This window comes from Myxocyprinus asiaticus, chromosome 26 (assembly GCF_019703515.2).
Source record: "Myxocyprinus asiaticus isolate MX2 ecotype Aquarium Trade chromosome 26, UBuf_Myxa_2, whole genome shotgun sequence".
In the NCBI taxonomy this organism is placed as follows: domain Eukaryota; kingdom Metazoa; phylum Chordata; class Actinopteri; order Cypriniformes; family Catostomidae; genus Myxocyprinus; species Myxocyprinus asiaticus.
The window spans coordinates 35,249,623-35,268,661 of NC_059369.1; the positions used below are offsets into that span (position 1 = coordinate 35,249,623).

Here is a 19,039-nt window from a genome sequence, read left to right on the forward strand (position 1 = left end):
GCACTGACTTGGGTTTTCCAACATCCCAAACCTTCATCAAGGCTGACACGATTGATTATTCGTCTGCAAGGATTCGAGTTCAGTATCAAATACAGAAAGGGACAGTGCAATGTAGTGCCATACACCTTATCATGGAGCCTAGACACTACACCACATCATATGATCCATGGTCAAAGCTACCAGTTCTTCTGTAACTCCATCCAACTTGCCTGTAAACTGGTCTGACATTGCCACAGCACAATAAAATGATCCAGAGATTCAAGAGTTATGCAATAAGACTACTTCTCAAACCAATCCTGATCCTTCCAGAATGCATTATGTTCTTGAATATGGTTTCCTGTTTCATAGAGGACCAAACCTACAACTAGTCATACCTACCTGTCTGTGAGGTGAGTTTCTCAAATATGCCCATGACAATCCTTTAAGTGGACACCTAGGTCGACCTAAAACACTGCTGTGACTGATGGAAGTTGCTTACTGGCCAAGTTTGAGTTCTGACATATGGAAATACTGTAAGGAATGTCAAACTTGCCAAAAGTACAAACCATCATTCTCAAAATTATCAGGTTACTTGCAGTCAACTCCCATCGTAGAACCTGGGTATATGCTTGGTGTGGATCTGGTGGGACAATTTCCCAAAAGCTCCAAACCAAATTAGCATCTTTTAGTTGTTGTGGACTACTGTTTTAAATGGGTCGAAAAAGCACGTCAGATCGGCTGTATTTTGGTTGAGGAGATATTCACAAGGTGGGGAACCCCTGTCTACCTTGTATCTAACCAATTAGCTCAATTCATGTCACATTTCATAAGTCTCATCTGTAAACAATGGGGAGTCATACAAAAACTAACTACTGCTTACCACCCTCAAACCAACCTTACAGAACGCATCAACCTATATAACAGTCACAAGCCTGTTACTGGGCTGTGGCGCTAGCATGTAATGCCAAGCTATATGCAAATTGCCTTCGAGTTCCCTTCTACTACTTCTCTCAAATCCAAAATTCCATACTGCCATGAACTTTCCAAATCTCGGAACACACGCACATGTAAAGCGCACAAACATTAGCTGGCTGTCAGTCAAACAGTGCGCAAGCGACAGAAGCGAGGAAATAAAAAGTCAGTCTGTTAGATTTTATAGAGATCAGCCAGTGGTTGTCTTGCTATTGTGATTGATGTAATTAATACCCCTGGTCTAGGTGTAAAACATAGGCTAAAAATAGAAAATGACTCAAGTTTATCATCGAGAATTTTTTCTCCCGATAAATATAGAGATTGTTTTATTGCCCAGCCCTACAACCTAGCTAACATTGCATAAATCTCTCACAGTAGCCCAATAATCTCAGTGATAGACCAATTTAAATTTAAAATTTAAACATTTACAGGCATTATAGATACAGAAAATCTAGTAAGCAGAAATATGAAATTTACCTCCTCGATATGATTCTTCAAATTAGGCGAAGAATTAATGCTGATATTGCGATGGCTTGAGCAAGCTAAACTCACATGACACGATCAAGGAACTGGCCTTCTTCGTTGCAAAAAGCCCTTTCAGGTTGAGATGTTCAGGTGTTGAACTGCTGCTTGAGGCATCCTCCACATACATGATGATTAATAGCAGTTTGGCACCACTCAACTGGTCAGTTGCCCTTCTAGTTTTCTATGCGTGTTTTGATTTGACGGGACTCATAAGACTCTTGTAGCCAATCAGGTTGATGGATAAAAATAAAACCAGGACAGGGAAGTAGTGAACACAGACAGAGGGAAAATAGCACAGTAAAAGTTCAAGTTACAGCACTTAAAATGTAAAGTAAAAGTATCCCATTTTAAAACTACGTAAAGTACAATTTCTGGGATAAAGTACTTAATTACTGTAACGAGAGTGTTTATAATTCGTTACTTTACACCCCCGTTTGTAATTCATGAATAACATGTTAAATTGATGTACACTATATTGCCAAAAGTATTCGCTCACCCATCCAAATAATTGAATTCAGGTGTTCCAATCACTTCCATGGCCACAGGTGTATAAAATGAAGCACCTAGGCATGCAGACTGCTTCTACAAACATTTGTGAAAGAATGGGCCGCTCTCAGGAGCTCAGTGAATTCCAGCGTGGTACTGTGATAGGATGCCACCTGTGCAACAAGTCCAGTCGTGAAATTTCCTTGCTACTAAATATTCCACAGTCAACTGTCAGTGGTATTATAACAAAGTGGAAGCGATTGGGAATGACAGCAACTCAGCCACGAAGTGGTAGGCCACGTAAAATGACAGAGCGGGGTCAGCGGATGCTGAGGCACATAGTGCGCAGAGGTCGCCAACTTTCTGCAGAGTCAATCGCTACAGACCTCCAAAGTTCATGTGGCCTTCAGATTAGCTCAAGAACAGTGCATAGAGAGCTTCATGGAATGGGTTTCCATGGCCGAGCAGCTGCATCCAAGCCATACATCACCAAGTGCAATGCAAAGCGTCGGATGCAGTGGTGTAAAGCATGCCACCACTGGACTCTAGAGCAGTGGAGACGCATTCTCTGGAGTGACTAATCACGCTTCTCCATCTGGAAATCTGATGGATGAGTCTGGGTTTGGCGGTTGCCAGGAGAAAGGTACTTGTCTGACTGTATTGTGCCAACTGTGAAGTTTGGTGGAGGGGGGATTATGGTGTGGGGTTGTTTTTCAGGAGCTGGGCTTGGCCCCTTAGTTCCAGTGAAAGGAACTCTGAATGCTTCAGCATACCAAGAGATTTTGGACAATTCCATGCTCCCAACTTTGTGGGAACAGTTTGGGGATAGCCCCTTCCTGTTCCAACATGATTGCGCACCAGTGCACAAAGCAAGGTCCATAAAGACATGGATGAGCGAGTTTGGTGTGGAAGAACTTGACTGGCCTGCACAGAGTCCTGACCTCAACCCGATAGAGCACCTTTGGGATGAATTAGAGCGAAGACTGCGAGCCAGGCCTTCTCGTCCAACATCAGTGTCTGACCTCACAAATGCGCTTCTGGAAGAATGGTCAAAAATTCCCATAAACACACTCCTAAACCTTGTGGAAAGCCTTCCCAGAAGAGTTGAAGCTGTTATAGCTGCAAAGGGTGGGCCGACGTCATATTAAACCCTATGGATTAAGAATGGGATGTCACTTAAATTCATATGCGTCTAAAGGCAGATGAGCGAATACTTTTGGCAATATAGTGTATCATCCCACGGAGTCCTATGCCATCAAGTTTTCCCTCATGCATCACGCATGTGCGAGGGTCACGTGATGAAGATACTGTAATATGACCAGGAAGAAAGACGAATTGGCAGCACTGTAAACATGGCATCAGGGGTTTTTCAGCAGCTGCAAAACACAAGACAATCCTGAGAATCCTCTCCTGTGCGAGACAGGACACAGCTCAATCAATTACTTATAGATGATTTATAAGGTTTGATAGGTTTTTTAATTTTGTTTTGCCTACTGTTGTTTGTGTACTTCTCACGATCACACAAATCTAACCTAACCTTCATAGAACATTAATCGTGTTTACATTGATCAAATTTATGTTTTAACAATCACAATGTTAATATAATTACCCATTATACTTAAATTATTCAACCCAGAATTCCTTCTGGTACTCACAAGCAGTTTTGAATTATTGGTGGATATCAGTATATCAGTGTGCCCTCTTTTGAACCTGTGGAAACTTCAATTGGTAATAATAGTTTGTCTTTAAAAAACTATATTATTTATGCTCTTTTAGTAAAAGACAGCTGCGAGAAAATCATATACTGTTATTGGTAATATCATATTACATTATAATTACCCAAGAAATATCAAATCCAAAATAAGATTTAAAGAACATATAGGCCTATATCTTAAACTTTAAATAATAATTTATCCAGAATCATTATTTGCTAAATACAATTTATATATATATATATATATATATATAAAAGAGAGACATAAATATAAATTGTATAGTTTGTAATATGTTCCCTTATGTTCGTTGTGTTCACTTTGTAACAAGCAAGCAATGTGAACATTCAGTGTTCTAGATGAAAATGTACTCTTTGGTTTCACAGATTCTTTTGCACAAAAGCCGTTTTCCAATGCAATACTCATTTCACCGGTCCTTGACCAAAAAGCAATTCAATACCGCCACCTTGTGGGTTGTTAGCATAATGTCAATAAAAACAGCCACAGTGAGCTGCAACCTGGTCTCATAGAATGAACGTTACTCTATATACATTTTGCAAATTGACTTTTACGTGGCCCTTTCTACCCAATGTTACACATTGTACTGATTGTAGAAATTCTCTGATTAAAAGTATTGTTTACATTTTGTGAAATGTCCATTGTTAAAATGATGTTTGGAATATAATAAAAAGAAACAATGCTAAAATAAAACATGAAAATCATTCAATAAAAATCCAAATATTTAAATAAATAATTAAATGCAAAGTGAAGTAATGTGTGGCTATGTATCTTGCCATTGAAATACTTAAGGGGACTGAACAAAGTATCAAAATGTTACAATCTGTGAGACAATTTACAGACCTTAGTTTTAGGTTACCAACAACTAAGCAAGCTATGAACAAAATCTACGTTAGTGTAGCAACAACCTTTTTTGATTTGACTTAACTGACCCATTCTATTCCTCAACTGTAAGTTACTTTAGAAAAGTGTCTGTTAAATGCATGTTAATCTAAAAAAAAAAAAGCAAGCGCAAGTATCAAAGGGCCTTTTACAACCAAAATAAGCCCTAGCCCATTTAAGTAGTTTTTTTATTTATTTTTTTATACACATTATATATGTGTGTGTGTGTATATATATATATATATATATATATATATATATATATATATATATATATATATATATATATATAGATGTGTGTGTGTGTGTGTGTGCGTGCGTGTATAATGTAATCTTTAACAAAATTAACTTTGGTGCAAATGAACAAGTACAAATAATTGATAATCCTTATATTATTTTCTTTAATCTTTCATAATTTAAGTTTTTGTTATTATCTGTGTAATTATATTTGTATTGCATCTCTTCTTTCATTCTTATGTATTATATTGACAATATAACAATTTAATCTTGTGTCCACCCTTTAGTCATCACTCGTGAGTTATTAATCAGATAGTATGGTTGTACGATTTAATGTCTGCAATCATTGTACCCCCCCCCCCCCAAAAAAAAAAGAAAGGATGGTCTCTCATTCCTTAGTTTTTCTTAAAAATATGAACGATACTTTGATACAAAAATATACCAAAGAATGCAGTGCAAACATTGCAAACTTTTATTACAAAATACAACATGAAAAAAATTGAACCCAATTTCTTTGAACTCATTAAACAATCAGCATACTTCTGCCGCCCTCTTGTGGTTTAGAGAAGAATCGCAGCACAACATCAACCTTGCGCTTCTTCATCAACCAGAGTTCACAGTTCAAACGAGCATGAAATCACATCCTGGCACCTCAAAAGGGCTTCTTTCTGCACGCCAAGGGGAGTCTCCAAATCAGATACCTGAAAATTCAGGACGTCTATGTCGGAGGCCCCGAACTTCGCCCGTACCTGCACTTTCTCATACATGTTGAACTGCACTTTTTTGTCGGTCATCACTAACAGCGTCCGCAGAAATCTCTCCCGCAGCTCCGATCGTAGCCGCTGCTCCTCTTTAATCCCTGTTCCCGATGATGAAGATGAAGAGGAGATTGATGTAGGACACAGCGCGATGAATCGGGGGGAGTTCGGGTCGAAACCGCGGCTGTTCAGATCCGGACCTCTGGGCAGCCGCAGGACACTCACTGGAGGTTTCATACTGATGATTTACAACGCCTGTTTAAATAATAAGTATTATCGTGAACTCGCACGCGGTGAACCTCATCTTAAAGAAAGGCAATACTGTTACATTGTTGCATTAAGTAATCTATACGTACCTCATTGACATAAAATGCATTGCACTTTTACTCATGACATTTCTGTAAGCGTTATCCAGCCGGAAGAAGAGGCGTCATTTTCAGACATTTCAAAATAAAAGTCATCAACTAAGGAGAAAAAATAAATAAAATAAATCTTTCTGTTATTCAGAAGTATACTAAATACAATGGATTTAATTAGGTCTACTGGCATATAGAAAGGTGAGCAACCAATGCTCTCTTTTATTATTATATTTTACTACTTCCATAATTGAGTTGTAATGTTTGGAACAGAATAAAAATTCTCTCTCTCTCTCTCTCTCTCTCTCTCTTTTTTTAAACTGATTTGAAGGACCTGCTCAGGAAGGAAAGGCTCTGCAAAGTCAGAATGCAGATAATTGTTTTATCCTCAGACTGCATGCCCACGGACAGTCCACATTCTGCTCACTAACTATCTGATGCATAATGCACACAAAAATGGAAAGCACTTTCTTGATCTGGCAAGCTCTAATCTGATTGGCTGACTTTATGTAATTTACAGGAGTAAGGGTACAAATGATTTTTATTATCTGTCTAGAAAAAAAGTTTATACGGTTGTTATTATTATTATTATTATTATTATTATTATTATTGTTGTTATTATTATTATCACTTTATTTTTTGTGTTGAATTTTCACCTTTACTTTTTAATTATTTCTTTGTTAATGCCATAAAACTTAATTATGAAAGTTACAAATCTGCATTAAACACAGTGACAGCCATTAATATCTTAGCTATTAATTTATGGATTGTTAATACTGTAGTTATGTGGGTCATAAACGTGAAATAAATAAATAAATAATAAAAGAGATGGTGATATGTTTTTTTCTTCACACTTTCAGGCTAACGTATCTGTATGTACAACAGCTTATGGTATATCTTTTGAACTTTTGACCTCAACCTTTTCTCATGTTTGGGGGAATCCCAGCAGATGTTACAGAAACAGTGTCTGAAACTGTTCTTCATTCATATACAAGTAATGTTTTATCAGGTTGAGTACATTGTGATACATCATGATACTTTAAAACAACAGATTAGCAAGGTAAACCAATAGTTATAGTTAATAGTCAAATGAAAGTCAGAAACATCCATTTATGATTTCTTCCTCTTTTCTTTAACCTGTCCATATATTTCTACTTTATTATTATAGTTTTAGGGGCTGCAAGACAAATTTTAGTTTGCATACTGGCACATCACTTCCCATTGTATGACTTCCTCAAATATTTTATGCTTATCTTCTGTACTGCACCAGTGCTCTTAGACAACCTGTCTTCTCTTTTCATTTTAAAACAACTGTAAGTACAAATGTTCTCACCATCTCAATGTGTACACGATTTGATAGTGTAATTATATTTTTAATGTGGTTTAATTAATCTGAAAAAAAAGAAAAGAAAAAAAAAAGAAAAAGGAATTTAATTTGCAGGCTACTTGATAATCATAAATGTACGGCTAATCAGACTTAAGAAGTGAAAGTGATTCAGGAAAAAGTGGAAGAGATTATAAAGATTAGATTGTAAATGAAACTTGTGCATGTTATGCAACTGGTATACTATTCTATGGAAGTAACATTTGTATACTGTACAGTAGGAGATATAGTATGTTACAGTGTGAGATGCAGTACATATGTTCGTCAATGTATTCTTATGTTTCTGATGTAGATAATATCCTTGAAAGAATGGAGAATAATGGAGGAAAACCATGTCAGCAACATCATGTGTAAGTCACTCTTGCAATACAGTACAATCATAAAACTTTAAACATCTATAACACCAACATAGAATTCTTGTGTGGTCCACAAGAAGTGCAAAATATTTATACATTTTTCTTCTCTCTTTTCTTCCGACAGTATAATGGCTAATATTGTAGTATCAGCAAACAAAAATATATCATATGTATGCAGTGGAGTCAACAAAGATAACGATGTATATCAGGGATTTCTCTCATTTAAACTTGGAAAAGAAAAACAGAAAGTTTTTAACAAAGAAATTATGTAAAATTAAGAAGAAATATTTAGTATGTTGCACTATTTTTAGGCAAGTGATCAAATGTAAGCAAATTTGTGAAATGCGCCACGTTAACCCCTAAAGATGTACAAAAGGCCAGATTTCTTCGCTTCCATTAAAGCATACAAGATGCTCTTTGAAACATTCTCAAATCAAGCTGGAATAACATGGATCTTCAGATTTTGTATAAACCTGTGGAGTCTGTGCATCTGGAGTTCAAGCTGTTATTAAGGGGATAGTTCACCCAAAAATGAAAATTTCTCTCCATAACAGATGCATATGACATTTTTTTTTTCTTGTGCTGAACACAAACAAAGATTTTTAGAAGAATATCTCAGCTCTGTAGGTCCATACAATGGAAGTGAATGGTGGCCAGAAATCTGAAACTCAAAAATCAAATAAAGGCAGCATAAAAGTAATCCATATAATTCCAGTGGTCAAATCAATATCTTCAGAAGCAATATGAGTGGTGTGGGTAAGAATCAGATCAATATTTAAATCAATTTTTACTATAAATCTCCACTTTCACATTCTTCTTCTTTGGTTTTTGGCAATTCCCATTCTTCCTGGATCGCCATGGAGGAGAATTCATTGTAAACAAAGGCTAAATAAATAATTTAATACCCACACCTTTAATATTGCTCCTGAAGACAATGATTTAACCACTGGAGTCATATGGATTACTTTTATGCTGCCTTTATGTGCTTTTTGGAGTGTCAGAGTTTTGGACCCAGTTCACTTGCTTTGAATGGATCAACAGAGATATTCTTCTAAAAATCTTTGTTTGTGTTCAGCAGAAGAAAGAAAGTCATGCACATCTGGGATAGCATGAGGGTGAGTAAATGATGAGAGGATTTCATTAGAAAAAACAAACAAAAAAATTATAACCATGACACAAAGCCCTTTACTTAAAATGGAATATCATACTATTCATAAAGTCTTTAAAAACTTAGTATAGTATTCATAGTATTCATATTTCAAATAACAAGATGTGCCTTATAAGGAAGCAAGGTTATGTTTAATTGCGTTGATTAGAAGTCAAACACTTGCTCCTATATCAACAATGGGTTATAAAGAGGTTGAAAATATTTCATTTCTTTGCACATTCAGGCTGGCTTCGTCAGCGTTTTGGAAAACCAAGGAATCAGTTGGACCAAGGCAACCCAAGTAAACACTCTCAGATGGATAACTCTACTCTTAGCAATTCCAACTGCTCCCGTGGACAATCCAACTGCAAAGCCCACTGTAGATCTAGCTGCTCTCCGGAATCTAGTGTTTCCTCTTCCTTTCCCTCTGAAAAATCTTCCATCGCTGCTAAGTCGTCCTCCTCAGAACAACCTCTGCCCTCCGTGCTCTTCTCTTCCTTCCGTTCAACTCGCAGTTATGACATTTGTGTCTGTCACAATGATAAGGACACTGATCAAGCACAGAGTTTGTCCTCTTTCCTGGAGGACGCTTCAAAAGGTCTGCGCTGTTACCTGCAGGAAAGGGACTGTCCATTAGGAGGTGCTGTGTCTTCTGAGCTCCTGCAGGCAGTGCATGACAGCCACTGCTGGGTGTTGCTCATCACTCCAAACTTCCTGAACGATGACTGGTGCTTGTATCAGATGCACCAGGTCCTGTCTGAGGGGCCCATGTCACAGAGGATCATCCCAGCTGTACTAAATATGCCCAGATCTGAGCTTCCACAGGAACTGCGCTTTGTTTTTACTGTGGATTTGAATGAGAACAAAGAGGTTGGCTACAAGAAAGTGTACAAGACAGTCATTCATTGTGAGTGGAATATTTTGTATATAGAAATCGATATGTTCTACATTTCTTTATATTTTAAAGGTGCGCTCATTCATTTTTTGTTTATGCCATCTTGGACTTACACTGACATCTAGTAGTGTGGATGCAGCATAATTCAAACACAATAATTTTAAGTTATCAATGCCATTGTTGAAAGTCACTATTCACAGTCAGCCATGATTAACTTAATCCCTGAGTGAAAGTGTCCAATAACTGGGTGGTTACTAAGATTAAGCGAGTAGTATTTGGCTGGTCATGTGATCCTAACATGGCAGCCCCCAAGAGGAGGCCCTCTCCATGTAGAATAAAGCAGGTTTTTTTTTTCTCCCCTTTTCTCCCCAATTTGGAATGCCCAACTCCCAATGCGCTCTAAGTCCCTGTGGTGGCGTTGTGACTCGCCTCAATCCGGGTGGCGGAGGACAAATCTCAGTTTCCTCTGCGTCTGAGACTGTCAGACACGCATCTTATCATGTGGCTTGTTGAGCACGTTACCGCAGAGACGTAGCGCGTGTGGAGGCCCACGCTATTCTCCACGGCATCCATGCACAACTCACCACGTGCCCCACTAAGAGCGAGAACCACACATTATAGCAACCATGAGGAGGTTACCCCATGTGACTCTACCCTCCCTAGCAACCGGGCCAATTTGGTTGCTTAGGAGACCTGGCTGGAGTCACTCAGCACGCCCTGGATTCGAACTCGCTACTCCAGGGGTGGTAGTCAGCTTCAATACTCGCTGAGCTACCCAGGCCCCCAAACAGCTTTTTTAAGGTTACCTGTACAACTGGAGTCTTCATTTCATGTGTGTGCTCATGATTTTATAAATGTGTTTAAAAATTACTATTAATTTCTTTATGAGTAAAACATTTTTAATGAGGAAAAAATTTACAGAGTGCACATTTAAATATTTACATGATTTACTTGAAATACAGTATGTACCATCTCATGTATTCAAATGTTCCTTAGTCTTACATACAGAGCGGTGCCTAGTCATTCTAAGTAAGAGGTTGTAGGTTATCTTGATTAAGGCACTTAAAGGGATGGTTCACCTAAAATGAAAATTCAGTCAACATTTACTCACTTGAGTGAACAATTCCTTTTATGTCCTTCTTCCAGCCATAGATAAGGCTAAGCTTAACTAAACCAGACAGGAATGTTTATATTTTAGACTTTTCTGCACTGCTTTAGGTGACACTTGTAAGTGTTTTGTAATGTCTGTCTGGAACAGAATATAAAATCTCTAACAATTATTATTTATTTATTTATTTACAGATTTGAAGGACATGCTTGAGAAGGAAAGGTTCTGCAAAGTGTCTGAAATCGGAGATTAGTCACATCCTGTGACTGCATGCCCATGGAGCATCCACAATCTGATTACTTACTGTCTGATGTATACTGCACACAAAACTTGAAAGCACGCTCTAGCAAGCTCTAATCATAGTCTGCTTGGAAACAAAGTTTATGAGGTATAAAGTTGATATAATGGTGGCACGATGTGGGAGCAGCCTCCAAGACATGGGTTCTGGTCCCAAAGAAAGCAGGATATAATCACGTTCACTTAAATTATGATGAGCATGATTCTGAGGTTGCAATATTTCCTCTTAAGATTACATTTTTACTCTACTGACAGTTAGGTTTAGGGTTTGGGTTAGGGAGTATAGTTAATTAAATATGCATTCCTGTTGTCTATTATTCACAACTAAAAATACAATTCGCTTTTGGCTTCACTCTGTGGACATTTCACCCGTAAACTAGAACTCAGGCTGAGTTTGGAATGGCATACTATTCATACTACTCTTCCTACTTCTGCCAAATCAGACTATGGCAGGAATAGTAAGAGTAGTATGGTAGTATGCAATTTCGAACTTAGGGGCCGTTTACACGACAATGTTTTCAACTAAAAACGGAAAACTTTTTATGCGTTTTGGCTGTTCGTTTATACGACAATGGCGTTTTGGGGCCTGAAAACACAAACTTTTGAAAACAGGTTTCAAAGTGCATGTTTTTGAAAACAATGCCGTTATCGTCTCCGTGTAAACATACAAAAACGCAAATTTGTGAAAACAATGACGTCATGCGCATGAGTATTACGTGTTCAGTCTACAGGCATGCGTGCGAGTACTTCAAAACAATGCGCGAAACATTCAAAACTACAGTGGCGGACTACAGGACTGTGTTTGTGCTGCTCAAGATTTTGAGTTTGATGCTTCTCCAGAAAAGTGTAGATTTACTGCATCACTACTACGACCAGCGTAGTGTTTCTTTACAAAGTGACATCGCCAACTACTGGCCTGGCATGCATAATACAGCCTTTTTAGTCGTATTCGCGGATCCGTGTGAACGGGGATCGTTTTGACAACATTGTCGTCTGTACGCGAAACTTTTCAAAAATGCAAAGGAAAAACTTTTCTGTTTTTAGTACATCGTTGTCGTGTAAACGTACCCTTAGTCTCACACTCATGTGCCCATACGTTCATCAGCACTTCCAGCTTTGGCCACTGGAGGCAGTGGTTTGAACTGCGGTAAGCACAGATTTCAGCAGCACATCTTTCGTCCTACTGTTAGCAAATTTATGGTAAGATCATTCTGCATTTTCTGCACATATTTTTCACTATCTTTCCAGTGTTTTCCATACAACCGTTTGTAGAGACTGACGCTCCGTTTAAAAAAAAAAATTTCACACCTCTCTGTTACTGTGATATTTCAGATAAACCCACCCCTAAACCCTTGTAAAAACAAAACAAACCATGATTGGTCACTTTATATGTCAGTCAGATGGTCTCTTCCTGTCCAAGTAGGCTTCTTTTGGACAGAATAAGTTGCAATGATCAGAATTTTGCCATTTAGTTTAAGGTCTGTCTACACAGGACTAGCCGAAAAGAGGGTCAAAATAAAGATATGAGTGATTCTGAAGTGTCAAAATGTATTGCCATTGTGACCACAATGATTGGTTGTGCATTTGTGTTGCACATTTCTTTCAGAGCTGTTTTCAATGTTGGGTGTGTGGGGGGGGAGGTGCCGCCGATCCAGGTTTAACGGGGGCAAGAGAGAAACTGTGGGTAGTTGGGGTTCACTGTTTCAAGTGAAGTTCTCCAGTTAGAGTGTAAGGTGTGGCTGTGGCCGACAACAGCCATTAATAAACAAAAACGTTATTGAGATCAGTCTCCTGCATTATCATTTCCTGCTACAATACATATGAATGCTGTCCGAATGGATGTATCTTTCCAGTAAACTGGCACAAAGAGATTTTGCAGGATTGTCTTACTTATGATGAGCTGATATGTATAAATTAAATGTTTATATTGTGTGTTGTTTGTATGTTTTTTTATTTATTTTTTTATTTTGCACTCAGGGCAAATTCACAAAGAATGAATTGTTTGCACACACCATCTGCATTATCTCAGCACTCAGTACACTAAAGGAATTATGTAAACCAGGTAGCGGTGCAAACACATCCAAATAATTTGCTCTGAACACAATTTGCACAGTGCAATTCTTTATCTTTCAGGCCCATTTCGCTAAACTGATGCAGATAACACTTGTTTAAGGTGGACTGCAAGTGGTTAGAAATACCACATGCTAAAGTGGCACAAACTTTTTGTGTGCCAGAGTTAATTTCAGACCTTTGAAAATACTTACATTCCGTTAAATCTTTGAAATATAGAGCCATAGATGGCAATAGAAAGTTATTCTTAGAAATAAGATCAAGCAGGGTGGGGCATATATTATCTTTTCTGATTTTAGGTCAAAGTCAGATCAGAGGATGTCCTTATGTAACACCATACAAAGAACAAAATATTTTAGCATTTTTTTTTTTTTTTAATTATGTGAAACTATATTCTCTCACTCTATTCCACCCACAAATACACAGTATTGTGTAAAAGAATGAAAGCTGTGAATTTCATTAGAACAGCAGCAGATATAAATTGCATGTTAATTGTGTTCTCTATCATGCATGTTTCTGAAGAAACACATCAGATTGTCGATTATCTTAAACACAAAGACACCATATTATTTTGGTTTCCTGCTGGCAGTCATCTGTGTTTTAATTTTTGCCTTGAGGCAGATGATTCACTGTGGCATTTCAATGGTTTTAGTAGGGCTTAATACCACCATTGGACATGCCATGTAATCCAGTTGGACACCTTAAAGAACTGCTGGCCGGGCAGCAAAGGTATGATTAAATGTTCTTGGCAAATAAAATGTCACATGTCATATATACATGCCCATTGGCAAATATAGCTTTAAACATTCAATACAATCTTAAAAAAAGCTCACACTGGATTGTTTGACAAATCTCCAAATACATCTCTTTTTTCCCCCCATCCAATTTGGATTTTAATACTATAACATAATACTGTACACAATACTTTGCTATGCTGTAGCTGCAGGTACACTGCTGAAATTGGGAGGATCAAAAAGATGCTGGAGTGTAACAATGTGCTTTTTACTGTGTGGAAAACACAGTTTTTTCATGGGACATGGGAGCTAAAGGGATCTGCCAATATCCCTTTGTCAAATCCAGTGTCGAATAAAAGCGAGCCGCGCCTAACCGATCGAGTAGTTCATCAATCCGAGGCATCGGGTATGCATCAAATTTAGACACCGCATTGACTTTTCAATAATCCACAAAGAACCGGACCGAGCCGTCCCTCTTAGGAACCAGAACCACTGGGCTGGCCCAGTCACTGTGGGATTCTTCTATTACCCCCATATCTAGCATGGCCTTCAATTCTTCCCATACCACTTGTTTTTCGTGTTTGGGTAATAGGTAGTGACGACTGCGTACCACTACCCCTGGGGTTGTCTCAATATGGTGCTCTATGAGATTCTTGTAACCGGGGAGAGGCGAGAACACGTCGGAGAACTCTCTCTGCAACTTGGCAACCTCCGTGACTTTGGAAGGTGAGAGGTGGTCTCCACAAGTAACCAGGGTGATTTGATCGGTGGCTTTTAAGTTCACCTCCGGCCCAAGCTCCGCCCCTCTCCAGAACCACCATCGGCAAAATCACGGGAACCGCCTCTCTCCATGGTTTTAGGAGATTGAGGTGGTAAATATGACGTGCTCCACCTCTATCCGTTCATTTCACCTCTTAATCGGTTTCCCTAACTTGCCATGTGACCTCAAAGGGCCCTTTAATTTAGAGCTCGATGTAGGGAGCAATACTAGGACTTTATCTCCCAGTGTAAATTCCCGTAGTCAAGTGCCCCTATTATACAGCCGGGTTTGACGTTCCTGAGCCTGGAGCAAATTCTCCAGTTGCCCCAGTGTGTGGACTCTTGCTCTCAGGTCAAGAACGTATTGAATTTCATTTTTACAGTTTGAAGGTCCCGAGAACTTCCCCCTCCCTTGTGTCCTCCTGACACGGAGCTGACATAGACGGCCCTGGCACCGCCTTCCCAGCCAGCAAATCGCAAACCACACATTGATACACTTTGTCGCAGGACCCATCCACACATATTCCCCTCAATATAGTCATAAATGCCAGCCAATTCGTACCCAAAATTAGTGGATGGGAGAGGCAAGGACTAATCGCAGCCTCAACACTATGCGTTTGTCCCCAAAATTGAATGGTGATTGTTATTAGAGGGTAATTGTGAATATCCCTGTGCACACACCTCACCTTCACCTGATGGCTCACACCCAAAACCTCATCTTGAACCAAGCATTTGTGAATGGAGGTCTGGTTGCAACCTGAATCCACCAAGGCTTGGTATGTACCCCCCTTAATACTCACAGGTATCCAGTACGTTCCAGCTCGATCGGGGTGGCCTATGGCGCATCGGGGACCTGGACCGACGTCCTCACTTCCATCATAGGGCATCAGTCCTGGAATTGCCCAGGTTCCCCGCAGCTCCAGCAGATCAGCCCAGACTTCACCCATGGCAGTGGATTCACCAGCCTAGGGGGGAGAGCGGAGAGAGAAAGGGGGAACTGGCAGGTTGAAAGGTCCCCAAGCCCGGGGAGTCGGATTTGGGAAACTGATTCCCCATTTCTGGGGAGTAGGAACAGGACGGGGGGAAGAGGAGAGGGAGGAAGAAGAGAGAGAGAGAGAGAGAGAGAGAGAGAGAGAGAGAGAGAGAGAGACAAGACAGAAGAAGAAGGCTCACTAACCCTCAGATACGCCGTCAGATGGTCCTCAGCCAAATGGACCGCCTCATCCAGTGACAGCGGTCAGTGGCACTGGACCCACTCCACAGTTCCTCTCAGTAGCCGGGAGATGAACTGCTCCAGTACCACCAGATCGATCACCTCCTCCGGCAGGTGTCACGGAGCTGTTGGGCGAATGCGAATGGGCGGCTGTGCTCGCCAAATGTCAGCAAGCAGAAGTGTTAATGATGTTGTTCTGGGCTGTGGCTGACCAGTTGCAGGGTGGCTTTCTTAAAATCCTCATACACCAGGAGGTTGGACACAGGAAGTTGTTGGGTCATGAGTTGGGCTTCCCCGGACAACAGGCGGACCGCCCACTGGGTGCTCGGCCACTTTCATGCCTTGGCTGTCCACTCGAAGAGCTTGATGAAAGCCTCCGGGTCGTCCTGATGTCCCATCTTGTTGATCGTGACGTGAGGCCTGGAGTCACGGGTAAAGACCCCTCCTGGGGTACCAAACTCCTTAGCACCTGCCTGTCCTCCACTTGAGCCTGGAGAAGCACCTGGAACCATTCACTTGCATTGTAGGGACCTACAGAGCTGACATATTCTTCTAAAAATCATTGTGTCGAGCAGAAGAAAGTCATACATATCTGTGATGGCATGAGGGTGAGTAAATGATGAGAGCATTTTCCTTTTTGGGTGAACTATCCCTTTAAGAAATCTGTATCATCTGAACTTCAGTTCAGTCTTTAGGGTTTCAAGGTCAGGCTGGTATTCCCACTCAGCTGTGAAAGAAGAGCACTGAGGAGAGTGGTGCTTTTGAATAAACAAGGTAGGTCTTGAAATTACACTGCGCTATCGCTCTTACGTGCCTGAATAAGGGAAATTTGGACATTTGCCTGGACTCTTTTGTGAAGTATTATTGTCTTTAATGTTTGTGAAGTATGTGTTCTTTCAATGTTAAAGACAGTTATAGTTGCTGGCTTAAAAAACTGTATAGTGCAATAAAAACAGCCTAGAATTATTGTTTAACAATATAGATGTGTTAAATCACTGAAATATTGACTGAATGCTCATCTTAAACCCCCCAACGACAATTCATGATCTCTGAAGTAGTCAGTTCTCTTTTCTTCATCTTGGTCATCAGTTTTTGAAGTTGCTAATTTTTAACTCACTAGCTTGCAGATGCTGTTGCTTCATTCTCTAAAAGAGACTGCAAGTTTCCTCTGAAAGTCACTTTACTGTTGATAAACATATGCTAGAATTGAAACAAGGTCTAGGTAAAAAAAAAAAGAAAGAAAATACTGTTATGTTTTTACAAACCTGATGATCCATGTTATCCCAGCATGATTTGACAATGTTCCAAAGGAGTTAACATGGCCAATGTTACTTTTTTCCTTGCATTTGATTAGTGACCTAAAAAAGTGCATATATCTTTAACATTTCTTCTTCAATTTACGTCATTAACTTTTCTAAAAAAATGTCAGAATCCTTAAATTTTTGGTGTATTTTCAGATTTATATGAGAAAAAATCTCAGCATTGCAACATGGTCTCCAATTTAAAAACCCCAGAACTTCACTTGTGCGCATGCGCAGGCTGACACTTTGATGTACACACTGTGCATGATGTGACAAGACAGGAAGACCCTTGAAAAGACAACGACCGCAAGATATTAATGCTATTTGAAGAAAAATAATCGATTGTTTAAACACATGACGTTTTAAAGAGCGTTACAGAGATGACCAAACCAGAGAAGTCGTTTAACGGCGCCTCCCATTTGGGGAGTATAGGCACTTGACTCTAGACCGTTAACACAATTATCGCAACTTTGCATGCACATCGGCTCATATGATGTGACTGTAAACCCCTGCTTGATCTTGGGGAGAGGGGGCTATTTGACTTCTATTGAATAATTTTAGCCGGCAAAGCAGTAGTGAACAAACTAAGCAACCATTTTTTGTCCAAAAGGCACATTATTCAACTATTTACTTGTTTGTTGAACTGTTGAATAACATCACAACTGTGCTGTTCTGAATGTCAGCACGACTGTCATTACCGGTTGAATCACTGCTGTGCTGTATTCAGAACAAAATCACTCTTGCTTATGTAATATTGCTTTATTATGTTCCACTGTAAGTATAGCCATAATCCTATAAAATGTCTGGAATAGAGGTGAAACAGAATAATACAATAATCCCAAATGCATTTTGTAACATTTTACTACTATGTATACATTGGCCACTATGTATCTGTTCAACATGTTTTGACAGACAAAATAGAATATTACTTTTAAATAATAACTTGTTGAATGTGCTATACTGATTTACTTGATTTCTTATTTGACAGTATAAAGTAACATGTTCTAGTCATAAGCATGAGTCTACAAGTTTTGTTCCTTGCCTTTACATGTATTAACATCATTCTCCCATTTAATCTTACACAGGTTGGCATTTCATCAACTATATTTTAAACAGAAAGAGACCAACCTGTGATAAGACTGATCACTGACCTGATCACCTCGGTACGGTGCAAATTTAAGTGTTTCTGATATCAAATCCTTAAACACTTTCTCCAAAACTTTAGAATGTGTGCGACGATAGGCATCTAAAAATCGACATGCGCACACACACACACACACACACACACACTGATTTAGCTATCCTTATGAGGACCCTCCATAGACATAATGATTTTTATACTGTACAAACGATAGATTCTATCCCCTAACCCTACCCCTAAACCTAACCCTCACAGAAACCTTTTTGCATTTTTACATTTTCAAAAAAACATAATTTAATATGCCATTTCCCTTGTGAGGACTGCTGGCTGGTCCTCACTACGTAGGTGATCTCAGGTTTTACTATCCTTATGAGGATATTTGGTCCCCACAAGGATAGTAAAACCTGTACACACACACAAACACACACACACACACACAGCGAGTTGGACTGCTCTTCTCAACTGTAAGTACATATATGCCAAGATAATTGTTCCTTGTACTTAAATGGTGCTTGTTTAACACAACCAGAGCAGATAATTTTCGCGGTTGTTGTTCTTACGTCATATATGTTGGTCACTGGTCAATGCCCATGTCCCCGGATGAAGTATGTCCGAAATCTATTCATACTACTCACATGCATACATAAAAAATGTACTGTTCTGGCGGCAGATAAGTGCGTCCCTCATCAAATACAGTGCATACTTAGTA

General features: G+C 39.3%; 2 protein-coding genes and 1 long non-coding RNA gene across 4 annotated transcripts; 1 reads left to right on the forward strand and 2 right to left on the reverse strand.

Annotated features, from left to right (window-relative positions):
* Positions 1-5,269: 5,269 nt before the first annotated feature.
* Positions 5,270-6,045, reverse strand: LOC127417449 (gem-associated protein 7-like). The gene is made up of 2 exons (XM_051657519.1): positions 5,926-6,045; positions 5,270-5,824 (listed from the first exon to the last, which is right to left on the reverse strand). The coding sequence occupies exon 2, from the start codon at positions 5,804-5,806 to the stop codon at positions 5,426-5,428; it is 381 nt and encodes a 126-aa protein (XP_051513479.1). The 5' UTR covers positions 5,807-5,824; positions 5,926-6,045; the 3' UTR covers positions 5,270-5,425.
* A 907-nt stretch (positions 6,046-6,952) lies between these two features.
* Positions 6,953-12,891, forward strand: LOC127417447 (toll/interleukin-1 receptor domain-containing adapter protein-like). Of its 2 annotated transcripts, XM_051657516.1 has the most exons (4): positions 6,953-7,238; positions 7,602-7,659; positions 9,057-9,719; positions 11,010-12,891. In XM_051657516.1, the coding sequence occupies exons 2-4, from the start codon at positions 7,629-7,631 to the stop codon at positions 11,066-11,068; spliced, it is 753 nt and encodes a 250-aa protein (XP_051513476.1). In that variant the 5' UTR covers positions 6,953-7,238; positions 7,602-7,628; the 3' UTR covers positions 11,069-12,891. The 2 variants fall into 2 exon arrangements, with proteins under 2 accessions (XP_051513476.1, XP_051513477.1); XM_051657517.1 differs by lacking the exon at positions 6,953-7,238 and having other exon boundaries at positions 7,257-7,659.
* LOC127417453 (uncharacterized) lies at positions 9,520-18,520 on the reverse strand. The gene is made up of 3 exons (XR_007893278.1): positions 15,853-18,520; positions 15,476-15,640; positions 9,520-9,656 (listed from the first exon to the last, which is right to left on the reverse strand). It is a non-coding gene; the product is annotated as an uncharacterized LOC127417453 (long non-coding RNA).
* Positions 18,521-19,039: the final 519 nt, after the last annotated feature.

Excerpts from the sequence above, each read along its gene's own strand:
- LOC127417447 (XM_051657516.1), top strand. The coding sequence starts at position 7,629 with ATGGAGGAAAACCATGTCAGCAACATCATGT. Across the intron at positions 7,660-9,056 it reads CCATGTCAGCAACATCATGT|GCTGGCTTCGTCAGCGTTTT; the intron begins GTAAGTCACTCT and ends TTGCACATTCAG. Across the intron at positions 9,720-11,009 it reads GTACAAGACAGTCATTCATT|ATTTGAAGGACATGCTTGAG; the intron begins GTGAGTGGAATA and ends ATTTATTTACAG.
- LOC127417449 (XM_051657519.1), bottom strand. The coding sequence starts at position 5,806 with ATGAAACCTCCAGTGAGTGTCCTGCGGCTGCCCAGAGGTCCGGATCTG.